General features: G+C 47.3%; 1 protein-coding gene across 2 annotated transcripts; it reads right to left on the bottom strand.

Annotated features, from left to right (window-relative positions):
• Positions 1-529: 529 nt before the first annotated feature.
• zdhhc17 (zinc finger DHHC-type palmitoyltransferase 17) lies at positions 530-24,658 on the bottom strand. 2 transcript variants are annotated; one of them, XM_035425977.1, is made up of 17 exons: positions 24,504-24,658; positions 18,345-18,448; positions 17,970-18,092; positions 17,046-17,123; positions 16,208-16,352; positions 14,553-14,617; positions 13,784-13,946; positions 12,156-12,281; positions 10,955-11,097; positions 10,658-10,758; positions 6,948-7,072; positions 6,591-6,653; positions 6,360-6,453; positions 4,876-4,959; positions 4,283-4,440; positions 3,606-3,700; positions 530-3,360 (listed from the first exon to the last, which is right to left on the bottom strand). In XM_035425977.1, exons 1-17 carry the CDS (start codon positions 24,564-24,566, stop codon positions 3,222-3,224), a joined length of 1,869 nt encoding a protein of 622 aa, XP_035281868.1. In that variant the 5' UTR covers positions 24,567-24,658; the 3' UTR covers positions 530-3,221. The 2 variants fall into 2 exon arrangements, with proteins under 2 accessions (XP_035281868.1, XP_035281869.1); XM_035425978.1 differs by lacking the exons at positions 17,970-18,092; positions 18,345-18,448; positions 24,504-24,658 and adding an exon at positions 17,700-17,721.
• Between the last annotated feature and the right edge of the window lie 490 nt (positions 24,659-25,148).

Here is a 25,148-nt window from a genome sequence, read left to right as displayed (position 1 = left end):
TATAACATTTCGCCCCAATATGTTGGTACACAATGTGTTAAGGGGGGAAAAAAACTAGATCTAAAGCAATTTTACACATAAAGAGGTGGGGTGGGAACCAAGATCGTAAGGTACTGAAGGGGACAGGAGCTAAATTTTAAAAATACAAAAGGGAAGAGCAGAAGAACTGGAGAGTACACTATTCATATCAAGAGCCTTGAAAAGAACATGGGGTCTTTTGCTGCTCAGATATGTTTGGTCTAGATGCTGTGTTTTGATGCCGACTTTGAGCATAACATTCACGTTATAAAATATTTGTGCAGACACACAAAGGACATCAATGAAAGCTTACTGGTCTTGGTCTTACTTGTCCAGGTTTTAAAGTTCAAAGTTCTGTTCAGTACAAGCGCATCAACTTCTGAGTTATTTTTCAGATGCAACCAATTCCAATATTGCTGTTGTTGAATCACCATGCTTAAAAATAAAACAAGGGGATCTTCGTGGATTTTTTTCACATTTAAACGTTTTTATTGAAAACATTTTAAACGTTTTATGAAACCCAATAAAATTCTACCATGCCCAGTACGTGTCTGAAGAGAACATGTGGGTAATGAACCTGTATAAAGGCATACGCAGGCAGCATTTGGAGGTGGATCATCTTTCAGTTTAATGTGCTTCTGCCATTTCGGGTGGAGAGAGGGATTTTACTAGGGAATATCTATCTGCATTGCGTCTGATAGTCATTTAGCTCTCAACTCGGGGGTCCTCCCACCCAGGCCTGAGGAGCCACGGGATAGGTTGATTTGCTTGTCACTCAGCACGTAACTGACCAATCAAAGCAGCTGATGGACCGTTAGCTCACCTCAGCTGGGTTTCCAGGTCTGAGGTGGTTGAGTTTGTCATTTTGAGGCTCTCGAGGACCTGGGTGGAGGACTGAGCGCATCCCATAAACCCTACAAGAGACAGGGCTACAAAATGGAGAACTGCATACATTACAGACTGCGCGGTTGACTTTAAAAAGGCTCCAGTGGCCTGTAAGAACGTTGCAACAAGTGCAGGAGGGCGGGATTTGGAGGACGGAATCAAATGCACAGATCCAAAAAAATCTTGCTTCCCTTATGACGTTCTTTGCAGCCTTGGACCTCCAGTGGCATGAAAGAATCCAACATCGACCCTAAAATAATAAAAAATGGCCACAGCTGTTCTTTTCGGCCCCCCCCTCCATACAGAACATTCAAATATATTTACACCTCTGGAACAGGGGGGGACAGCTGACGTCAGGCGCTTGCAAATTAGCTGCACCTGCATGATTTGTGACACGTACTCCTACAGAGGGGGGAGCTTGAGCTGCAGCTACTGGACAGTGATTATTTACAGACGCTAGGCTCCCTCAGACGAGGGGTCTGGGGCAGCCATCAGACAGATTTGAGTGTGACAAATGCCCACAGCAAAACGTTCCGTGAAGTCAACTGTGATAAGAATGCATTTAAATCTGAGTACATCACGCTATGACACGATTTTAGTCCAAGAGCAGTACGCCGCAGTCCTTCCGGGACCGAAGAGTTGACTAAAACCAGAACGTTTTGCCGTGTACGAGAAAAAACCCGCTTTCCAAACATGGCGCACATGCAGAGTGCCTGGGGGTTGAACGCTTATTGCACAGCAGTGTTAGACGTTACTAAAAGCTAGTCACACAGTTGTATTGTAGGTTACTTTTAGGTTTTGTTGGGGACGAACATAAAATGAGCAGCTTCAGCTAACACTGACGAAGGTCACTCACAGAAGGGGGGGGGGGTAGTTTATGTACAGATACACATTCTTTACATTGGTATGAACTCTGTGAGCTGCTGCTTACAGTTCATTCTTCTGAAAAAAAAAACAAAAAAACAACTGAAAATTAAATGGAACAAAAAAAAAGGAACAAAAGACAAGAGTTGGCAGCCGTGATGTGTCCACTGAACATCACGCCTCGGACGTCCCGCCTAGGGCTTCCCGCCTCTGTAAACGCATGGAAGTGTTTCCCGGAAGTAATGGAAGGTAATCAGTGCATCGTACAATCAGGCAAACGTGCAGCCAAATGAAAAAAGACACAAAATCAAAAATCAAACAAAAAATAAATAAAAACGTGGAATTGTAAACTTACCACCATTCCATAAAATTATGTGGTTCTTGAGTGTTGACACAATGAACATCGGAACAAAAGTGTAGTCACGTCAGTATGTTTGCAGCTATGCACAACATACTGATATGCACATGCAAACAAATGTATTTGTATATATAATGTCTCTTTGTGTGTGTGTGTGTGTTGCACACACAAACTCACACACATCCACACGTGCATACACATATATGCATACACCTTGTCAAGTTATTTTCGATCTTAGGAGGGATGTTTTCACAGTAAAATATTAAAATTAATACTAACATAAAACAGATGGTACCATGACTTCACTTGTCTATAAAAAATATTTTTAAATAAATATACAAGACATTATTTTTTCCTCTTTTTTCTTTATAACTTACACCTGCACTCCCTCATAGTTTTGCCCTCTAAAGAGTACTCTAAAAAAACGAACCACATCCTCGATTTCTAACTTCTGTCACATTATTATCTGAACTCCACAGTATTGGTGAGACTCATTTGCACTGTGTGTTGGGGGTAATTGCTTGACCCCACATAACCGTAGCCAGACTTCCTCGCCTCACCAGAAACTGCATAAAAACAGAACCCTCAGCCAGACACGCCCTGTTCCCCGGACCTCCCAAAAGGCAGTCTGTTATGCAAAATACTGCACACCGTCCTTGAAGCAAGTCTCCTAGAGCTTCCTTGGATATTTTTTTCCCACTGAACTTCAGGCATAAAATATTTAAAAACCATTTAAAAGGACAACAAAAAAACCGAAGGGAACACGATAATTGATGGCAAAAAAAAATTAAAATAAAACAAAGCATACGTGTGCTGCAATGCATGCCTCCCCATACAGAGGACAAATAAATCCCTTTTTTTTTGGCTCCTCCCCTCCCTCCTGGGTCTCCTGCCCCACACAGCTGGCAGGTGCGCGCTGTCCGTGACGGTGGGGGAACGAGGAGATCTGGAGAGGGAGGTGCCTCCGGCGTTCCGGGCGTGGGTTTGTGGCGTCGTGTCGTCGTGTCCTGTAACAGCATGCTCGTCTCCGCTGACCCCCCCCCCCCCAGAGGGGCGGGTGGCGGTCCCCCGGGCCGGGCCCCGCTCCTCGGACGTCCTACACCAGCTGGTAGCCCGACCCGGACGTCTGGTCGTAGTCTATCGAGTGCTGCGTGGTCCAGTCCACGACCACCGGCCGAAACAGGCCGCAGCAGCGCAGCTCGAAGAAGTCTATGAGGTTCCGGAAACATCCGTGGCTGGAGGGGGGGGGGGGAAGGAACACAGAAAGAACAGGGTGTAAGGTCTTACAGCACTATCACAAGAGTGACCTACTCTTCTCTATGAGCAGCACCTCAATTCTGTTGCAAAAAGCACTGGGCTGAACTGGACAACATGAGTTTGTGCTGGAGTGTTGACTGGAACAGAGGAATGTGGGCAAACCTGTTGTAAAATGGAGGACTGCCTCATCGTCTGTTGTTTACCCATTCCAATAAATACTCACTTGAAGGGACTCTCTATGGACGTTGACGTAACTTTAAAGTGCTTGTATCTTCTGGCGTTCATCCTCTCGTTTGTAGTTATACCCAGGCAGGCGATCTGGGGAGAGGAGGAGGAAGACCATGAGCCATGTCATCTATTGGAGCTGAATGCCAACAGCAGTATCAGTGTACAAAAGCTTGGATCAGGAGCCTGTTTTCTTGCATGGTTGGGTGGAGTTTTGTCCCCACAAACCCAGCAACCCACTGGTATATGCAAGCTTCAAGGCACAGGGTTTAATGAGATTCGATGGTGTCTGAGGAATTCGGTGTCTGTGAGCAACGGTAACGAGAGCAAGAGAGCTTGTGTTAAATGGGGATCCAGAGTCGCTTCTAATCCCCTTGGGGAACTTCAGCAGACGCCACCCGGGAAAAGCAACTCCAAGGTTCCAACTTGTGTCAGCTTGTCTTTTTGCTTCGCTGTATCTGGACTTCTTCGCAGGCTAGCTCTGCGGCCACACCCACCCCTCACCACACAGAAAAGAACACCACACCCAGAAAAGTCCTGAGCACATTTTTGAATGACAAATACAGGTCAGGGTGCATGAATTTGGCGAAAGTGCGTAAAGACAGAGACAGAGATTGTTGATTGAGCGCTGGAGATTGGAATCAGATCAGTCACCTGTCTGTGGCGGATACTCACCTGGTATATCTGGCACATGATGAGCACCACCACCCACATGAAGTGGAAGACGCTGTTGAGGAACATCCAGAACATCCAGGACGAGCAGGTGGCGATCTGCGTCACGTAGGTCCAGAAGCCGTCCTTGGTGTAAGTGGTGGCACAGTGGATTCTCCAGTCTGGGGGGGGGGGGGGGCATATGGGCAGATGCTATGAATGGACAGGTCTACAGGGCATGTTTTCACACTGTTCTTCAAGGTGATTACCAATACATTTCCCTTCCTACTATGGCCTAGGACAATATTACTGCCAAAGAATTGGTTTTCTTATTTTGAGCTTTTGCCAAATTCTTTCTACTTTGCATTGCAGTAGCGGCCTTGGCCTTCACAACCTGAAAATTACAGGCCTGCTCACCATCTGGGACGGAGTGGAGCGGAAACGTTATTATTATTATTTTCCCCATGTCTTAATTCTTCTATTGAGTTAATTATACACCCACAGCACATACTCTACTCCCCATTTCAGATGTGCAGCATAACAGGAGAGGAGGGGGACATCAGTTGGAGGGAGAATGCAGACACAGTAACAGAACGAGGCAACGAGGCGTCGCTTACAGCAGATGCAGCCGTAGATCATCCAGCAGATCATGCAGAGCAGGAAGAACAGGTACCCCATGAAGTAGCGGTGGTTCCCACTTCCTAAAGACGGCGCGCACATACACACGCGCACACACACGCGCACACACACGCGCACACACACACACACACACACAAAAGACGGGTGAATCGGGTCTCTTTTCTGTATCTCGCCGTTTTCCCACTTTGGCCTGGCTCCTCTCCTCAGAGAGGAAAAAGTTTTATTGTCAAAAAGCCAGACAATGGAAAAAAAAACCCTTGTCAGCTTATGTGGTGGACAGTCAGACATCAATCTTTATTCTCTTAACAGACATTATGGGGGGAAAAAAATGAGGAAACAATCCAAATGTTGGATTTAGATTTAGTATTCATGGAATCATACAAAGTTGTCTAAATACCGTATGGAAACCTGCACACTGGACAACAGAATGTAGCCCTCCAGTCAAATTCTCATTATATATTGAGTGCATGTAAAAAAAAAAAAACTAAAATCATTTATTTGCCTGCAAGGCACGCTGCTTAATTGGATTTCTTGACGGCAGATCACAGAACTAGAAGTCCAGTCGCTGGAATAATTTATAAAGCTTGCAGACACTTGTCGAAAACGTTTGTCAGTGCGGCTAAATAGTGAGTTTGACGTGTTTCAGGGTTTCTGCAATAAATCGAGGAGAGCGGTTTAAATACAGCATGACTAAGCCTTCAAACTGGACTGTGTGACTCAAAGCTCTGAGTCCCTTTACGAGTGACCAAAACCGAGAATTCTTCCTTCAAAACCGTTCTCCATCCCTGCAACACCTCACCTTTCCCCGATTCCCTCTTGCATTCACTATGAACAGCTACCAAACGAGGCAGAGGACCACAGGGAGAGGGAGAGACTGCCGCCCCTGCAGGACGCAGGAAATCACACAGCCCGTGGTGTGAAACTCGCGTTTAAAAGGGACTCTTTGGGGATCGTTTTCCACAACACAGGGCACAAGCAACCCCTCTGCAATCAATTTCCTCAATTATCCTTCTTTCAGGGACTATGAACAAACATTTGCTAAAGCGGCGTCTGCTCCTCCTTCAATGCCTTTATACCGTGAAGCAAAAAAAAAAAAAAAAAACATAAATTTCACGGTGGTTAACCTCTTAAATTAAATCCCACGTATGCTTCAATGTGCCAGTCTGCTAATGAATTCTGGAGTGAGGTATTCTTAAACAGGGCCGTGTGCTCCTGCTTAGACAGGAATCCCCGGCTAATTCATGAGTAATTCAGGGGACAGGAATCCCAGGCTAATTCAGGAGTAGTTCAGGGGACAAGAATCCCAGGCTAATTCAGGAGTAGTTCAGGGGACAAGAATCCCAGGCTAATTCAGGAGTAATTCAGGGGACTGAATAATGACGGGAGGAGGTTTAGCTGCTTGTGAGTACTCCACTGGCAGTGTTTGAGTGCTGTGTTATACAAAAATGCCCCAGTTACTCACCTACACAGTTGCCTACCCAGGGACAGTGGTGGTCAAACTTGGCAATACAGCGATTGCACACAGCGCAATGTTTGGACCTCACAGGCTTCCGTATCTGGAAGACAAACGTAACCGTACGTTATAAAAACTAAACTTCTGTGTGAAAAATAAAGTACTTTATCTGAGGATCTAATCATCTTAAGAAAATTCTCTCTCTTTCTCAAAAAAATACATGTTAATTAGGGTCTTTACCAAACAAGTACTGCAGAATATGCTCAGATCCAAACTGCCCGTCTCTGCCAGTTCAACAATTGTCTGGAAGGAGAAAAAAAATTGAAATGTTGTTGTTGTTGTTGTTGTGGCGGATGCTAAAATGAAACAGACAGGTACTTCTTCAGGCAGGCAACATTATTGAAGCATTCTGAACACAACACACAACCTGAAAAATAACTGACAAAACTAGCAGCTGTCTTTCTAATTACCCTTTATCATGGATATAACTGTCACTTACAATTAGAGGTTTTTGCAACAGAAAATGAACACCACTGTTAATTTGGCTTTACCAAGTAAACAAACAAACAAACAAACAAACGCCCTTAAGTTTATTACCTTCTTCTTCTGCTCCTCAGAAGCTTTGATGATGCCCGGGTCGGACTTCCAGGATTTCCCGAAGTTGTAGAAGAGCGCCACGCTGTTCAGGATGAAGGGCAGGTGAATGGTGACGAAGGGGAGATGTGGGAGGAGTTAAGGAAGCAGACCGGCTCAGGTCCGCATGGCGGGCGTGAGGTCACAGGAACAGAACCGACCCGACCCAGCAGCAGACAGCTCTCTCTGAAGAACTGCATTTCCCCACGCCAAATACTGCAACAAACTAAACTACCGTATCATACATGCACAATGCATTACCCTTACCCACCTAAGCTTCTTACATTAAGAACCAATGCAAATACAAATGTATGTGTTCATGCACAATTAAGTTTGCATCCTAACAGTACTTTGTATGATTTCGTAGGCAGGTATCGGAGAGAATGTGATTCCACCACAGGTGACACATTAAGCTGTGTGTGTTAAGATGTGGCTAATTTTGCACCGATTAGCTTTATTTACATTGCCTATTTGGATTGTATTTCTCAATTACTGCAGTTTAGATACACTGTTGTGTTTAATACCAACTCTAGTAAAAGAGAAAGACATCCCTGCTTCTCGCTCTGAAGCTCCACACACAGCGTGTGAAACGGCTGAAGTTCGCACAGGAAGGCAGACTTCTTTTTCTCCGCGAGTTTGGGAAAGACGACGCAATCGCTCGCGGGACGAAGCTCAGCCGTCAGCACGTCCGTCAGGCGGGCCTCGCGGCGCCCTGACGAGGTCAGACGGGGCAGCCGCCGTCCCGCCGCGGGGCGTCCTCGCTCTGCCGCGAACACGAGGCCTGCCCCCGCCTGCCCGCGCCAAAAAAACACCCCACGGGACGACATCATCCGCTCACAACCCCCAACCCCTCCCCACCCCCCCAAACCCCTCGTCCCCCCGGGGCCGCTGCTGAAGACAGCCCGGGAACTGAAGCACTTCAGACGTCTCTGTGAACATGACGCAAAGTTATCCGGACTAGGATCTCGCACGTCAGCCAGCCAGTGACCGGAACTCCTAACTTATCTTCCAACTGCCAACAGAAAAGTTTAACAAGGGCTGTTTTTAAAACAGGAGACAGTTTGGGAGTTCTGCATTGGAACTGAACTGCTGAGAAAAAGTCATTTACTGTAAAAGAAAAGCCCAGGATATAATGAAGATTGTCAGACAGCATTGGATATGCGCCAACAAATGCAAACACAGATCGAGAGTTACGGCGGCCGAACAGAGGGGAAGGCTCTTCCCAAAGCACGATCGTTTTGAGGAACTGTACTGTACACACTGTTATCTGTAGGAACTGAGCCATATGCCTCAAAATGCAAGCAAAGAATATTTCCACCTTTTGCGCTACTGAACTGCCTGATTTCTTTCCTCTACTGCCTCCTCCTTCTCATCTACCTTTGGCCTCACTATAAAACAGAAGGTGTTCACGATTAACTTTGTCCGGTTAAACATGTATTTTTTTTTTAAACTGAGTAATTTTACCCCTGGGAAGAAAGCGGAAAGCAACGTGTACTGGATTTCCTGAGCAGATAAGCCTCCAAGCTTGACGTGCGATTATAAAACTTTGTTGTCGATAAACGTTTCCACATCGAGCCTCTCCCTCAAACGCTGGAGGTTTCCCTCACGACACGCAGCTGCCACGGTAGCCCAAACACGTCAGCTGGATTCCAACAGCCACCATTTTCCCCTCTTTGAATATACGGATAAATAAATCAGGTCCGAACTGGCCAAACTCTCAGGCTGAAATGTGTACCCCTCAGATACGGCCAATTCACAGAAGGACAGGAATCCGATTGTGGTGAATGTGTCAAACGTTGCGTACCTTCCAAATTCTCTCAACGTCAGAGGCCCATTCACCAAACACAGAGAACCAATTTTCACCTCATTTTCCACAATTAACTTTGTAATTACAGGGGCTTTCAAAATGTTTTAACTGCGTTTAGGGAACAAATGCCTTCCGTCTGAACCTGTTCCGTACGCGGTATAATTAGCAGGTCCACCTGAAACCGCTAACCGTCTGCGTGTCACAGGCTGTAATGACTCATAAACGCTAAAGCTAAGCTAGCTGCACACCTGCTGGTAACTGAAATTAACATCAGTTAAAGGTCAGATTTTCTTGTATAGAGTGCTTTTTTACGGAGACGCTGTCACAGAGATGCTTTACAGTGGAAATACAAAAGAAAATTAGTAAAAAAATAACCAGGCCCGAACCCCTAAAAAAAAAAAAAAAAGCAAGAAATTGAGGTAATGTCACAATGCTTGCTTTTAATACTGAACTGATGCCATACAGCCCTGTGGACTGTTGACCAATTACACTATTTATTGTTGTTATTGTTGTTTATATTTTATTTTTAGCTTTCCGTTTTGGCTGAACAACAACCATTGAGGAGTATGTGGCGAAACTGATATCAGGAAACATTCACTTGACAATAACCTTTTTCTGCTAGACTGATTTTTCCCTTCGTAACAAAGAACATACTTCAAATATAAAACTCTGAGCATTGAACATGTAAGAATTCCATTAATCTGGTTAAAGTTGTGTCTGCAGTGGGCTTGTAGACAGATTTTCACAATCCCCCCCCCCCCCCCCGCCCAACTCCCCGCAAAACAATTAATCTTTCACGTCATTTGCAGTAACAGAAGCAATTACACAAGATGCCCCCCCCCCCCCAGTCCCCATGACTTACTGTCAAACCACAGGGATATAAATGGGATTTATACCTCGCTGGGCGATCTGTCCCATCATGCCTTGCACACACAGTGTAGTGTGATGGGCCAAGGCCTCTCTCTCTACGCTGATGTGCAGAGCTGACAACACCATCAATAGCATCGACTCTTCTTCCTGTGCCCCTCAAAGCCAGGCATAACTGCACTGACGAAAAAACCAAACCAGTCTTTCTACAAACAGCTAATTAGAGGGCGAACCACTCAGGGGGAAAAAAAAACATCTCCTCTCAAAAAATAAAGAACAAAGAGTAGAGAGAAAAACAGATGATTCACGCTCTCGAATGGGGGGGTGGGGGGGATTAGGAATCCTTCCGCTCGTTTCTCGTGTTGCTGAAGCTCAAAGCTAGTCCGCTGTGGCGTTTGATTTTTGATTTCGTTTTTGCGGTGTTTGTGTGCTCTCGCTGAGAGACAGCGGGATTCCAGCGGCACAGTAACTTTTTAAAGATCGTAAACAGGGACCCTCATCAAGCCTGACCTCCCTCTCTCTCTCTCTCTCTCTCTCTCTCTGCGTTCGGTTACCGACAGAAATCAGCGACTCACGACTTGAAACTGATGGCCAAATGCCTTTCCTGATAAAACCAAACGAAGTCCCTGTGGGAAAATGTGAGTGGACGAGAGTAAACTGTGTTTACCCCATTTCAGACACTGATTGGCTGATTGTAAAGACATACTATTGCTACAGGTCTCGAGTGAATCACATGCATGGGCCCACAGCCACCACACCCGCCATCTGGAAGCCTGCTCAGAGACAAAGCTCAGAAAACAATGGCCTCCCCGAACCGTGTCATTACCCCAGACGCGACGCGGGCTGGCCTAAACGCCGTCGCCGTGCCAACGTCGCGCTCAGACCTACGCCTTTCCCGCCGCGTTTCAAACTCTCCGTGGCGCTGCACGGCAGGAAGTGGAGGTGGAGATTTCCGTGAGGGGGGACGCGAGAGCGGGGGCCGCTCGCAGGTAAAGGATATCGTTCCAGAACCAGAAGATCCAGGTGATGTACATCCAGAACTTGGTGGCCAGGTAGATTCCCAGGGGCAGGGCGCTGTGCATGGAGTGGTCAAAAAAGGCCCTGGACAGACAGACAGGAAGTCAGACAGACAGACAGAAGTACATTTCATTTACATTACGTTTCATTTATTTGCCAGACGCTTTTATCCAAAGCGAAGTACAACAAGTGCATACCGAAGGTCATTGGGACAACTACAAAACGCAGGTCCGATAAGGTACTCATTTTGTAAGAGATATTCACGGCCATGAACACGTACTTGGAGAGAAACTGCACCGCTATCCACACCACCCCGTACAGCAGTCCCTTTATCAGCCAGGAGTCCATGTCCAGGTCCGCGATGAAGCCCACCAACCAAATGACCAAGAAGGGCGTGCCCAACATCATCTTCTGCCTGAAGTCCTGTTAGGGGAGGGGACGGGGGTGTTTGGTGAAAGGCAGAGGGGGAAAAACTGTTATCTTCAGTCATGGCATTCAAACCTACTTCTTCAAACTAAATTCATTTTTTTTTTCATGTTTCTGATGCATCCTTCAGTACACAGAACCTAAACAATAGGTCTATAAAGTAAAAATTGGCTATTTTGTTCAATATTTCATGTTCCTGCCCAATATCCAATCAGTTCTGCCCTTTAGCAAAATGATTTGCACATTAACCAGCATGCACTGCAGATCTCCATGTCTACGGGCCACACAAGTGGCCTCCAGTCGCCACCCGCACCGGCGACGTTCCGACCGCCATTTTACTTCCCGCCGCGGCCGCCATCAGCCTTCCCAGCCAGGCTCACAGTGTGAAAGGATAGCGGGCGGGCGGCTCTCACACACACAGACGGGATCGGACTCTAATCACCACTCCGGTGTAAAGGCTGCTTCCCGCGGCCGTTCGGCGGGAAGCTAAATTGACCGTTTTTGCGCCGGCGACGTCAACAAGAGAGCGGCGATCTCCCGGCAGCGGGCGTTTCACAGTGAGCGAGGGATTCCTCTGAGACAAAGGACCCGCGGCGTCAGAGACGCGGTAATGACAGCGCGGGGCTATTATGTGACAACACGAGCTAAACCTGCGGTTAGGCTACGTGACTGGTCGCGTCTGGGACGAACACCCTTTGTAATTACAGCCATCTTGAAAATATGGATTATTTTAAAATATAGTGATGCATTTTATGGTGTAAGCCAAACCCACTTACTTTAGAAAGGGACGATGATTGTGTCACGACAGAATTAAATGTTGTATTTGCATTGTAAGTCGCTCTGGAGGTTGCAGAATACCAGTAATGCAGTGTCGGTTGGTCGAACGAGCATTCAGAAAAGGGTCTGGCGAGCCAGACAGACAGATTCTTTCTTGGTGCCTCCACGACCTTCGTTTTCAAACCCTCACTGACTTTAGCATTACGTCATTACGCATCAAATTAAGATAAGCTTCGATCTCCAAAACGACGCGCCTGTTAAGCGGGGAGCGTCCGTACCTTGTCCCCCTTCAGCCTCTTCAGGTAGGAGGGGCTGTCGTAGCCCTTGGCCTGCCGGGCCTCCTGCAGGTGGTTGATCATCCAGACGTTCTTCCTCTGCTTGGCCAGGTCCAGCGGCGTCTCACCCTGGGGAACCGGCCCGGGGACACGGAGCTATCAAAGCAGTCACACATCGAAACATCCGGCCGGGCGTCCCCGTTTTAGAGATCCACAGCCCCCCACCCCCCCCACCACTACGGGACTTAATCGCATCAAGATGACAAAGCGTACGATAACGGTTCCAAAGTAAAGAATCCCCAACCGCCTTTTCAATCGCGCTTCCAACTTCACTATCCCGCCGCCCCGCTTTGTAATGGTGTATTTTCTTTTCCCTCTCACATCTCTCTCAGAAGACGTGTTAAGGAAACAGCCCCCATGTTTGCGGCGATGAGCGGGCGTGGGTAAGGCGGAGAGAGAGAGCGCACTGTCCGTCTGACACGAGTCATCTCCGTGCGGTGGCTTATAACTGTCATCTCCGCCGGCGGCCGCTGCCATCGCCATCACCATCGCCGCGCTCGCTGTTCAAATCCGTTTTCAAAGCGCCGGGCGGAATGGCCCAATGACGCGCCGAATAAATAAATATATATATATTCTTTTTAAAAAACATTCTTTCATTCAGGGCTGAAGCCTCTCAGAGACGTTTGTGTGGGGACGTGACTGAGGACGCGGTCGCCGTGATCTTGTCCCGTCCCGCCCCCCCCCCCCCCCCCCCCCCCCCCCCCCCCCCCCCCCCCCGCCGGTCATCCCAGAGAACGGCGCGCTCCTTTAGAATGCCCCTGGGGCTGCGTTCCCCGCCCGCGAGCCGAAGCGCTACAGAGCACCGTCCGTGAGTCCAGCTTCCGCCCGCTAACTCGCGGAATATTTATAGTTTCAAAAATAAAAAAATTAAAAAGCGGAGCGGCGCATCTGTTTCCAGGAATTGTGGGGTTTGAAACGACACGAGAGGAGCGATCGCGTCTCTGGCAAGGCCTCAGATGTGGGGCCGCTGGGACACCCCACGCGGGGCGGAAAGTGGGTGGGGGGGGGGGCGGGCGCTTTTAACCCCGTCCCTGTGATCTCTGGTAGCAGCCTGCCGGTCTCTGAAACAAAGCTCGCTATGTAAGCAACCGGTGGACGGTTAATGTGGCTTTCATCAAGACCAGAACAGTATAGTTTTATCCCACTGCACACAGTAAATAAATACTATTTGTGCATTCAGAGGAGGCTGTTACTGACAAGAGGAACAGTTCATGGGAAATTGTGGAAATTAAGAATGAAATCAATGTCAAAAAATAATAAATCAGCTTCTACGTGCAAAGCCGTTTTACACCATGACCAAGTTTTAGGATAGCCATGTTCTCTAGCCCCTGACTGGACCTTGTTCAACCAGCCTGGCCACAGCCTTGGAATAAAGACAGGTCCTCTGGAAAGGGAAGGGTCATATTTGAGGTCCATTTAATATGGCATGCCACTAGTAAGCAAGTAGTTAACACAAATAAAGAACCCCAAGCGAGAGCAGGGAACGACGAGCTAAACCGCCTAGCAGACGGGTGACCGGCCTCTGAGGAAGGCCGCTGGTCTCCGTGGCGACGGCGGCGGCGGCGGCTCACCTTGATGTTCTGCGCGTCCACGTTGGCGCCGCCGTCCAGCAGCAGGCTGATGACGGTGGTGTTGCCGGCCAGCACTGCCCAGTGCAGCGCCGTGTTCTTGTGGTACTTGTCCCCCAGGCTGACCGACACGTTGAAGGTCAGCAGCAGGCGGGTGGGGTCCACGCTGTGGGGGGGGGGGGTGAGACGGAGCCGTTAAGACAGCGATGACATCACTGAGGAGTGGAGGCGGTAGGGCCCCGATAAGGGCGCGTGCATGTTTGGTTTGAGGTCCCGTGCGGTCGTGTCGAAATCAGGAGCAGGTCTAGTCATAGTGTGGGCAGACAGTACAGTACCACTTGTTATAGTTATATAATAAATAAAACAGAATGATGAGTGATGTCATCACTATCGGACAGCAGCTGGTGCTTGTATCAGTGATGGCATCATTGTCAGACGGGAACTGGTATTGCAGGACAGCCCATTTCTACTACAGCTGAAGGGTATGTGACCAGTTACTGAGTCAGCGTTCTCTGTACATGCAGTACATGGCACATGTACCAACTAGAGAAGTTGTAATGTGCATGGTTAAATGTGCGCTATGGCTCCCCCTGGTGGACATAATATTAACAACTTATATTGCAATACTTTTCTGCTATGCCTGGTGACCCAGGATCATTGAATTTAACCCCAATCCTCATGCTCAGTGGCTCCCATTGAAGGTTAGTGTGAGTAGATTTCTTTGTAGGTTACAGAGAAATGCACACACGCACGCATGCACGCGCACACACACCTGTGTGTCCTGTACGCTGCCCACATCAGTGGAGTCATGCCATTTTGGTCCATCATGTCCACATCCTGCCGAGGGAAAGAAGAAAGGGGTGGGGTTTGGGGGTTAAGACAGAAAAACAATCAACAAAGTTATAATATTGCGGGCTTCACTTGGCAAAGTACATTACTATCCAACGCATATAAAAAGACACTGAGGCTCAAGACAACCAATCACAAAAGCTAAAACTGAAGGGATTTACAACTCTGGGCCTGATAACACACAAATACCAGCTGATGCTGTACAGGGACATTGGAACATACTGGGAGATATAAAAGGTTTTCAAAGAAACCATGAAAACGTATGGTATGGCTCCCCCTGGTGGACACAAAAATATTAACAGCTCAACCGTGACCGTAGATGAGTAATGTAACTACTTAACCTGTTAACGGGTCGTATCCACACTGACGTGTGTGAGAGCCCTGCTGCATATCGATGTCGGTGTTCAAAGTTCTCCAGTGACTCTTACCTGCTGACCACAACTGTTTCCTTTAAGTGCCCTTGTGTGTGTGTGTGTGTGAGTGATTGTGTGTGTGTGTGCGTGTGTGGGGGGGTGGGGTGGGGTGGGGGACCGGCCTGTGTGGTTTACTGCTGCGTTTGCGTTTCGGGGGGCCGTACCGCCACCTCACTGGACACTATCCAGCCCGACATAATCGCCATCGCAGCCCCGTCGCTGGGGAAACGACACAGCTGGAGTCCGCTGCTGATGCTCTTCATATCTTTGTACCCCGTCCTGTACAAAACCAGCTCCATAATCATCTCATCGCACTGATAATGAGCACAGAACCGCGGTCTCAGCTCCATTAAAATGGCTGCAGCCAGTGCAGAGATCTCATTACGCCGATGCACCAAAGCTAGCGTCTGTTTGTGCGCAGGAGACACACAGATGGATGACGCACGTTCAGCATAGCTTAATTCATCGTCCAGATCCTGATCAAAGGCAAAGACGACCTGCCAGCATTGGCAAGTCAACATCCAAATGAAAATAGTGTAGCAAAGTCAAATTAATTTGTTTCTGTTCAGTTCCTGCCTCCAGCTGGTTCTGTTCTCATTATCTTCCTGAAGCGAAGTCGACGGTAAGCGCATACAGGGACGCAAGTGGGGGGGCGGGGGGGCGGTGTGCATTCAAATGGAGGCCATTTCAAACCGATGGTGGGCAAAACTGAACTGGATTGGGCAGCGCATACCGACCGGAAAGATCTCAGACTGGAGCTAATGCACGGGGTCCCAGACTCAGTAAACACAGCGAAGACGCTGTTACTGGACGGGCTGAGCATTTCACCAGTGTGCCAAACACGGCTGGGGACTGCTTTTCAGGGAAAGGAGCAGAATTTTCCAGAAAATTACAGCGTATTACGCGTGGGACTGCACACATGCCTGCACACACACACACAGAGGCCTTGGGCACTATGCACAACTGATGACAGACCTCATAAACAAAAGATATTCTGGCAACCGGATAGTGTTCCACAGTGTTTTTCCTAAGGAAAATGAAGTCCTGTGTGCTGAACTGACTGCACTGATTTCCTTCTCTTTCCTACAGTCACCCCCAGCCGTAGCCGCAGCGACGCACCGCAGTCCTCCGGCCACCGGGTGGCGCAATGGGGAACGGTGCCTACCTGGCCCTTGGCGATGAGGTAGGCCACGATGGAGGTGTGTCCGAACTGCGCGGCCAGGTGCACGCAGCTGCACCCCTCCCCGTCGATGAGGGCGGGGTCCGACCCGAACTTCAGCAGCTGCACCACCATGGAGAGGTGGCCCTGTCTGGAGAGGCCGGGGGAGAGACGAGCACTCCGTCAGAAATGCCCCCAAAATGCCCCAAAAACAAAGACTATAAAAGCAACAAAAGCAGTCATTGCATGAGCCCTTCAAGCCTCAGTTTCAAATGCACAGCTTGGCTGACTGTGTTGGTAGCCAAACCTCAGTGCCAAATAATACTAGGCTCTTTAAGGCCATGTATTTAAATGGCAACCTTTGACCTTAACTGACGCAGTTTTATAGGAGGAGAAAGTGGGGGGGGGGGGGGGGGGGGGGGGGGGGGGGGGGACGCCCCGCATTCTGCGTACGACTGCTGACGCGTACTGCAGTAAGCCACGCCCCCTCGGCTTCTCCCGCACAGGCTGACTGTGTACCATTTCCACAGGAAGCTGTGCGAGCCCCAGGCGAGCTGCCCAGGGGTGGGGGGATGGTGGGGGGGGACGACAACTGAGCAAATAAATAATGCAGCTGGAGGGATCTTCAAACGGACGAGCGTCACCCCCCCCTCGCCCCTCCCCCCAAATACAGAGGGCACTGTGTCCCCCCCTCAGAGTCTGTCTGTCATTAGAGAGAGGGGTGCACGTACGCTAACCGCTAATGCCTCACTATCGCTGCTGAGCAAAATCACCTCCATTTTTAAGAACAAAAATCAAGGTGAATTTAATAACACTTTTGTGATGGAGGCCCATTGGCTCTTACCGTGTAGCCCAGTGCAGCGGCGTGGAGTTGAGATCGCCCCCCAGCTGGTCCACGATGGCGCCCTTCGATATGTAGTACCTGCGAAGACAGGGCACCGTCAAACCGGCGATCCGAACGCCCGCGAGATTCCCGGGAACGCCGGTCCCGAGTGACGAGGAGCCAGGGAACGCCGGTTAAAGCCGGGCTTCGCGCAGACGCTAGCACCATGAGCATTCTACATGTGCAGGAACTGAAATACGGCTCCAAACAGCCAATAACTACACACTACAGAACTTTATCCAACTGCAGAAAAGGAGAAGCATTCACACCCAGGCGTCAGTTAATCAATACTCTCTGAACAGCATACGGCTGAATTCAGAAGTGCTGCTCTACTAGCACGGTTTGATCAGTCGACAAAATCAGCCAAAACACGGCACAATCCAAATATGAGTGTGTACTGAAATTACTCACAGAATAGATTAGGAAGGTTTTTTTTCTTTGTGTAGGCCAAGACTAAGGGAGTTATACTGTGGAATCGCCAAACAGTTCAAAACAAAATTGATTGATGGTTTGTGTGTGTGCGTGCACACGTGTGCGTGTAAGGTACAGTACTCACTTGACCACCTCTACTCTGTTGTTGACGGTGTGTGTGTGTGTGTGTGGTGCAGTACTCACTTGACCAGCTCTACTCTGTTGTTGATGGTGTGTGTGTGTGTGTGTGTGTGTGTGTGGTACAGTACTCACTTGACCAGCTCTACTCTGTTGTTGATGGTGTGTGTGTGTGTGAGTAAGGCACAGTACTCACTTGACCAGCTCTACTCTGTTGTTGATGGTGTGTGTGTGTGTGTGTGTGTGTGTGTGTGTGTGTGTGGTACAGTACTCACTTGACCAGCTCTACTCTGTTGTTGATGGTGTGTGTGTGTGTGAGTAAGGCACAGTACTCACTTGACCAGCTCTACTCTGTTGTTGATGGCTGCCCAGTGCAGCAGAGTCACGTTCTCCTTGTCCGGCTGCCGCACGTCGTAGCCCGCCTCCACCAGCTCCCGGCAGCGCTCGATAATCCCGTACCTGAGCCGCAGAACAGGCCGGTCACATGACGACAGATTCAACGCACAAACACACAAGCACACCCGGGAATCGAACCAGCAACCTTCACGTTACGAGACCAGCTCCTCACCCATTGCACTACGCCGCCACCCATTACGCAATACATGCTCAGCTTTTCGGTTGCTGTCAGACCCAATTAAACGCTGGCAGACCCGTCAGACCTAATTAAACGCTGGCAGATTGAAACCCCGCGAGGTGGCCCCAGGTACTCACTGTGTGGCTTTGACGATGTCCCAGGTGCTGTAGTCGTCCGCGTGACTCTTGCGGCCCACGCTCTCGCTGTAGCCATGGTTACAGTGACTCTGAGGCTTGATTTCCTGCGGGGTTGGGGGGTGGGGGGGGGGGGGGGGGGGGTGGGGGTGGGGGGCGAGGCGGAACACAAATTCAATAATAAATCTCCGCGCCGCTCGGGCTCCGGGCCCACGGCACATCAGAGCCTCATTTCCCCGGAGACAGGAAGGCCTGGCGAGCCAGCGCTCCGCTTATTAGCACGCAACAGGAAGTTAAGCGGGGCCGCCGCCGCCGCGTTCGTTTACCGTCCGCACTGAAGCCGGGTCGGTGGTAATTAACCCCCCCCCCCCCCCCGACGAGCCGCCGCGAACAAAAACATCTCTCTCTCCATTCCGCCGGAACGGGTAACAGAAACCGTTCGGTGTTTTTTGTCTGGAAATTAGAAACTCGTCTTGTTTTTTTCGCGTTTGACATTTTGCCCAGACGAAGGTTTCGGTGACGCAGCGGTCCGGTTTTCAGAGCTGTATGCCTTGTTCTCTTGTGACGGATGATCGCAGGAAGGAAATAAGTGCTTTCATATTGTTCATTTTGGTGCAGATGCCCTCACATCCAATTTCGGACTTCTACCAGTTGATTTGGCCTTGGTACCCAATGAAATTTTGGCCTGTTGATGAAATAAATGAAATATTTTAAGCCCTGAACTCCTTTGTTTTTAAGTGCACTGAACACAACCCCATGTGATTCTGCAAGTTGCTGCTAAAGCAAATTTTGACTTCTGTCTTTTTAAAAAATTGTCTCCTTAAACTGTGCTGGTCTCCATTCCGCTCAGGGGTCCTCTGTTTCTGCAGCTCTCTCTCTCATTGGCCCGTCTGCAGCATGTGACACTGCTGACCACTGCATTCACCTCTTTCTCATCTGTCTGGGCATCTGTGGCATGGACCTCGCCTGAATTGCCTAGTCGTCTAGTATGCACCAGTATGCAAGAGCCATCAATTCTACAATCTTAGGCTCTATCTCAATAGGCCCACTAATGCCCTATAGTATATAGCTGTCTAACCACAGTGTCAGCCACTTGCCAGAAATTGACCAACACCCTATGTAGACTATTTTAGGCTAGCAAAGTCTTTTTTTTTTACTTCTCAAACCACTGCAGTGCATGGGCTGTATTCCTGAAACACAATGGGTTGCTTTCATCACAGAAACTGGCCTTAACTGAAACGCAGAGAATTCTAAACACCCTGACAGCACAGGAAAATTCAGCCCGTACCAGAATAACAGGTTTATCAGTCCAAAACCTAAAGAGCTACAACAGAGGCCTTGAAAATACAAAAAATGGTACTCTTACATTCCGATAATCCAGTTAAACATCCACCACTGTGGTGCTGCTTCTTTTATAAATGTGTGTTTGTACCATGTATGTCTATTAAAAAGCAGCCACATGTGCACTTGCGATTTTATATTTTCACTCCAACACTAACAAAGCACAATTCACTCAACAGCTAGAGATCTCATTGAGCTGCTAATTAGTAGAATCAGGTGTGTCAGATTAGGGTTGAAATGAGAACCTACAGGATGGTAGATCCCCAACAACGGGGCTGGGCAGCCCTGCTTGAACAAATCCAGCTGAATTCAGTAGCTGGGGCTGTCTGCTTGTGAATATTCATGAGCTGAATAACATGAGAATGGCCTTCGCTGGAATTGTTCATAAGTGCTTTCATAACTCTTTGGCCGAGGCTGGGAGAAACACTTAGAGTGCAAAGGCTTGATATATTAAAAAAAAAAAAAAAACAGTACATGGCCCTCGCTTGCGTCTCTCTGACCTTCAGGTGACCTTTAGGCCTCAAGAGGCAGGCCCGATTCTCAGTCATCATCAATTAGACTAATTACAATTTCAGGCCAGGAGAAATGTAATTGGAGTTCAGCGTTCGGAGTGCCTTTACTCTCTCACTGAGGGGGATCTGGTAACCTACACGCATGCAAGCACGAAGCCTACAGCTGTGAAAAGGGTTATCTGGGTCAAGGCTCAATCTCTCAGGATTTCAAGCAAACCTAACCTGAGTTTCGGGAGGTTGTGTTCTGGAATTCTACACAGTGCCCTCCAGCCTGAAGGCTTATACTTGTTACTAATGGCTAATCAATTAAATTCTGTGCTGTATGTGCTGTCTGATGTAGGCTGTGTATGTTTATTTTTTAATCAATATTATCAATGTTGCCACGGTACCGTGGTACAAGCACCGATGAAACCAAATGACATTAATCAACTTAATATTTCACAAAGTATTCTTTTTTATCCTGTGAAATAAAAAACAAAAAAAAACATGACCTTCAGCTTTGATTTCAGAGGAGCTTTGATGTCGGCTGACCTTTGAAGGTTCTTATCAACAGTAGCTCGCATGTGCAATGAATGGCCCCATTGTCCCCTCTCAACAACGGCATACAGCATCTTCATAATTCACCGACGCTACAACGTCTCCAGTGTGCCGCGAGAGCGGAACGGACTTTCTGTGTCAAATAAGGTCCTCTGGGCAGCTGAGAAACAGCTCAGCTCCAGCAGTCTGAGATCAAATACAAGTCTTTACAGGTGCAGGACAGTGACAAGAATTTAGCAAATGACAGAACACATTGCACACTGTGGACTGTTGCTTGGAGACATGACACACATTAGGCCAACACACCAATGAGCTTGAGGAACGGAACAGGACTCAATCCAGTGGTCTCCAACCCTGGTCCTGGAGAGCTACAGGGTCTGCTGGTTTTCATAGTGACTCTGCACTTCATGAATCAATTAGAGCAGTTGATTACACAGTTAACTCAACTCACCTGGTGCCCTGGGTCTCAATTGGGTGCTGGTTTTAAGGTGAAAACAAAAACCAGCAGACCCTGGAGCTCTCCAGGACTAGGGTTGGAGACCACTGACTTAATCACAAGAGAGAACGTGCAGTTGGGATTTCTTCACAATTCCACAAAGGATTCCCAGTCTTTTAGCTGTCTGTAACAGTGGGGACATACGCTACTGTTGTTTAAAGGGTTAACTGATCAGAATGACCACACTAATGAATAACTAAATATGAGTCAAGAGAACGTACAGTACCTCATTTTCCCAACATTATCTGACGGAAATGTGTAAGCGCTGCATGCAGGAAAAAACCCAACATACATCCTTCCTCATCCGTCCTGCTTCATTTTGCAATCTCTGCTTCTAGCTTGTGGAATTGCCTAATACTTTAACTTCCATCAAGACAAGGAAATACAAAATGATATCTAAATCACAAAGACTTGCTGTGCCAAGCTAAATCCATTTTTACAATCTTCACAATGTAAATATCGCTAGTTAGCTACAAATTTACTTTTTTTTACCATTTTATTTATGAAGCAATCCTGGTGTCACCAGCTTGATCAATAGCATCTTGCCATGTTGCATTGTTTTAGTGCAGCTAATGGGCTAGCTTGCACGCTACTATGCCTCCCCAATCAACACTGACTAATAAAAAATGTAGGCTATTTATCTTTAGCCACGACGGTAGAGTGAAAATTTTCAATGGAGAATAAAGCTGGATCCCATTACAGACAATGCGTCTTCCCCACCACCGCTACAGTTACCATGAGACTGTATCCCTGCTCCACAACAATCTAACTCGCCTCACCCCAGGCACTATAAATGCATTCACGGCATGCGGCCCAACCCATGGAGGTATTCTGAAGCAGCCTGAGCTAGCCAAGGAGGTTTAGGAACCTCAGTGGGAAATGAGGTTTCTATGCATCACTTGCCGCAATAAAACTCTTGGCGGGTGAACTTCGGTCTGGGATAGGTGGGAGACATTCGTGATTTCAAAATGCAGCCTTAAGCAGTAAAACAATCAACCGAATACTCAAGCAAATGTGGAACAGCATATTTGTTTGTATGGCCTCATTCCCGCTTTTTTAATATAGCCGGTAACAACAATTTTTTTGTATTGATTTTTAAAATAATAAAAATAACAAATAACATTAGCCTATGTCAGCCATGTTATTGATTTTCAGTTAGACAATGCCCCCTCCTCACCCCTCACCTCACATATTCTCCCCCATTCATTCCACACCACGTTCAATCTGTTTGACTAAGAATGATCATCAAATGAGTAACCAAGCAGAACTGCTGGAGAACAATAGGAGATGGTCTTCGTCTTTAATAAAACTCTACTGAATTATGCCTGTGTGGTCCCAAAGTGCTCGCTTTAACAAACTCATTTACCACTGCCTTGTGAGCGAGGCTTGAATTGCTTGATACGACGATGTATTGCATGTGTTTCAGTGGAAAGAAATGAACAGACAAAACAAAGTATATACAGTTGAGTTCTGCTGTATGCATAACACGGATTCTTGAAGAAGAAAAACAAAAAGGCCTTCCAGGTGGCTGAGCAGGCTAGGCCACAAGAAGAGATTGTTAGTTGTGAATAATGGATGAGATGTGGTCTACTGTGAGTCTGCTGTTTTCACAAAGAAAGGTTTAGGGGTGCAAAATATGATAGTTGATTATGGACACGAAATTGCATGCTTTGCAAGCACATATATTTGACACACAATTCTTAATGGATTTGTTTTGTTCTCCAACAACTATATAGAGTTTTTTTTTAATCCTTGTTTGGGCATCTTTAACCCGTTCTACTGATTAATCAGTCAGGAAATTGATTGTCCATACCACAAGAAAGTTACAGGGTTAGGCTAGTTCTTGGAGGAGGCATTCCAGTCTTGCCCTTGAGTTGCTCCCCTACAGAAATGCAATGCGGTGAAAATACTGCCACTTTCACGCACACATACACGAAGTCCACATATTTACAACACAATGCAGTATAATTCAATTTAATTAAGAGTTGGGTAAATGTTTTTTATTTTTATTTTTAAAGAAAAGTAAGCTATGTCGGTCAACCATAATAAAGGTCCAGCCAAAATGCATAAGCAATGGTGATAATAATAAACAAAATTTTGGAAGACATCGGTATTTACAAACTACATCCAGCACTTGTAACGTTGGAAACGACTTCATTTGGTTCTTTGTTAATGCCAATGATTCGTTTAAGTAAAACATCAATCTATGGGGTCAAGCTTAAGTGGTCAGAAATCAAGGAACAGCTATCGATAGCTACTCTTGCTAAGGTCATTGCATTTTGGCCCCACCTGCCGCGCTATTGTCAAGCGTTTACTGGTGGATCACCGGATAGATAGCTAACATTTAGCACCTCGGTAGTCAAACGCTAGCAAGCTTGTTAGCTAGTTTTTCACTCCCCAAAAAACAACTGATTGATTTGAATACGAGCTCGTCCCAGCAACAGTAAGAAAAGCCTCTTGGCAGTCTTGACTGTAGTGAGCTCTGCCCGTTATAACATTAAATGTCAATGTAATAATGTATTAGCAACCATTTACTAGATATTCATTCATAAATAACAGACTTGCTCTGATAACGATGAGTGCATGACCAGGTATCGATATATCTTAATGAAATAACTTCAGCAGGGTAGCCTTCTAGACTGCCCGGGCCTGTTTTCTTTACAGCTACCTGGATAGCTAACGGTAAGCTAGCTAGCCATTTCGTTGCGGTTGAAACAGTTAAGTTACAGTATGAGGCGGGTGGTTATGATACTGTTATACGTTCCTTTACAATGACGTGCACAGATGATAACATTAAAGTGATGCTACCTTCCCGTTATGCTAATCACATCGCCAAAAAATCGGTCCACTCCTAATCACTGCTGCTTGCCTTTTTCGGAAGCCGCATAGGTAATTTCTTGTTGTGAAATGTAGCTAGCTAGCTCCAACGTGAGCTAGCTGGATAGACTAGCTAGGGGTTTCCATTATCGATACGATAAATGCTATACCATTTCCCCCAAACGGTGCCAATGTTTCCCAACGCATTGCATGTCAATGCACAATTTTACAATGGTTGACGTCGAATTAATGTCTCCATCCTCCAATAACGTTTCAAATTTCCCCTTATAACAAACAACCTGACAGATATAACTGGTGATTTTCGTCCCCCCTTCCAGCTGAAATATGGATGTGCAAGGAACACAAACAAAACGCAAAGACTCCTGCTCGTTATCTTGTAACACCGCACGCCCCAAGTGCCCTAGTCCTTCAGCCTTGCTCGATGGCCAAATGACTCACCTCTGGGTGGAGAATAGGGACACAGCCAGCTTCTTTTTCGTATTCCTCCATAGCGTCAGCCATCTTGCCGTTAAACCTCGCTGAGCATTATGGGAAGCAAGGGTTCTTGTTCAGAGAAACAAACCGGAGATGACAGTGAGCCACGTTCGAAACGGTTCGAACCACAGAACTCGAACCATGTGCGATCCCGTACTGAACGTGCGCATTGCTTTTACAATTACATCATGTCCGCTGTGACATGCTGGAGAAGTTTGTATAGCCTTAACATTTTATGGAATTACATAGCTTCCCTGTACCGTTCAAAGAATTTTATCTTGTCTGCAAAGCCATTCCCTAGAGAATTTTACAATTGAGTAAGGGTTATTTAAAATACAGCAACAGAGTAAGGGATGTTGCCTTCCTTTCCACCGAACCTCCTGTCGTATTTTTGAGGTGGTGAAACGCAAATGCATATAATGCACAGCCAGTCACCTAAATTAATAATGGAGCGAAATGTTAATTAAATATTTTTGTTTGAGCATGGAGTAGCATAGTTTTTATGCGAGAATGTACCACAGGGTTGGAATTATAGGGGAGCCAGATGCTAAGGGAAGAGACCTGAACTCCCCGCCCACGACTGAGATGATATCCATCCTTCAGCACAGG

This window comes from Anguilla anguilla, chromosome 7 (assembly GCF_013347855.1).
Source record: "Anguilla anguilla isolate fAngAng1 chromosome 7, fAngAng1.pri, whole genome shotgun sequence".
Taxonomy (NCBI): domain Eukaryota; kingdom Metazoa; phylum Chordata; class Actinopteri; order Anguilliformes; family Anguillidae; genus Anguilla; species Anguilla anguilla.
This window is presented reverse-complemented; position numbering and strand designations above follow the sequence as displayed.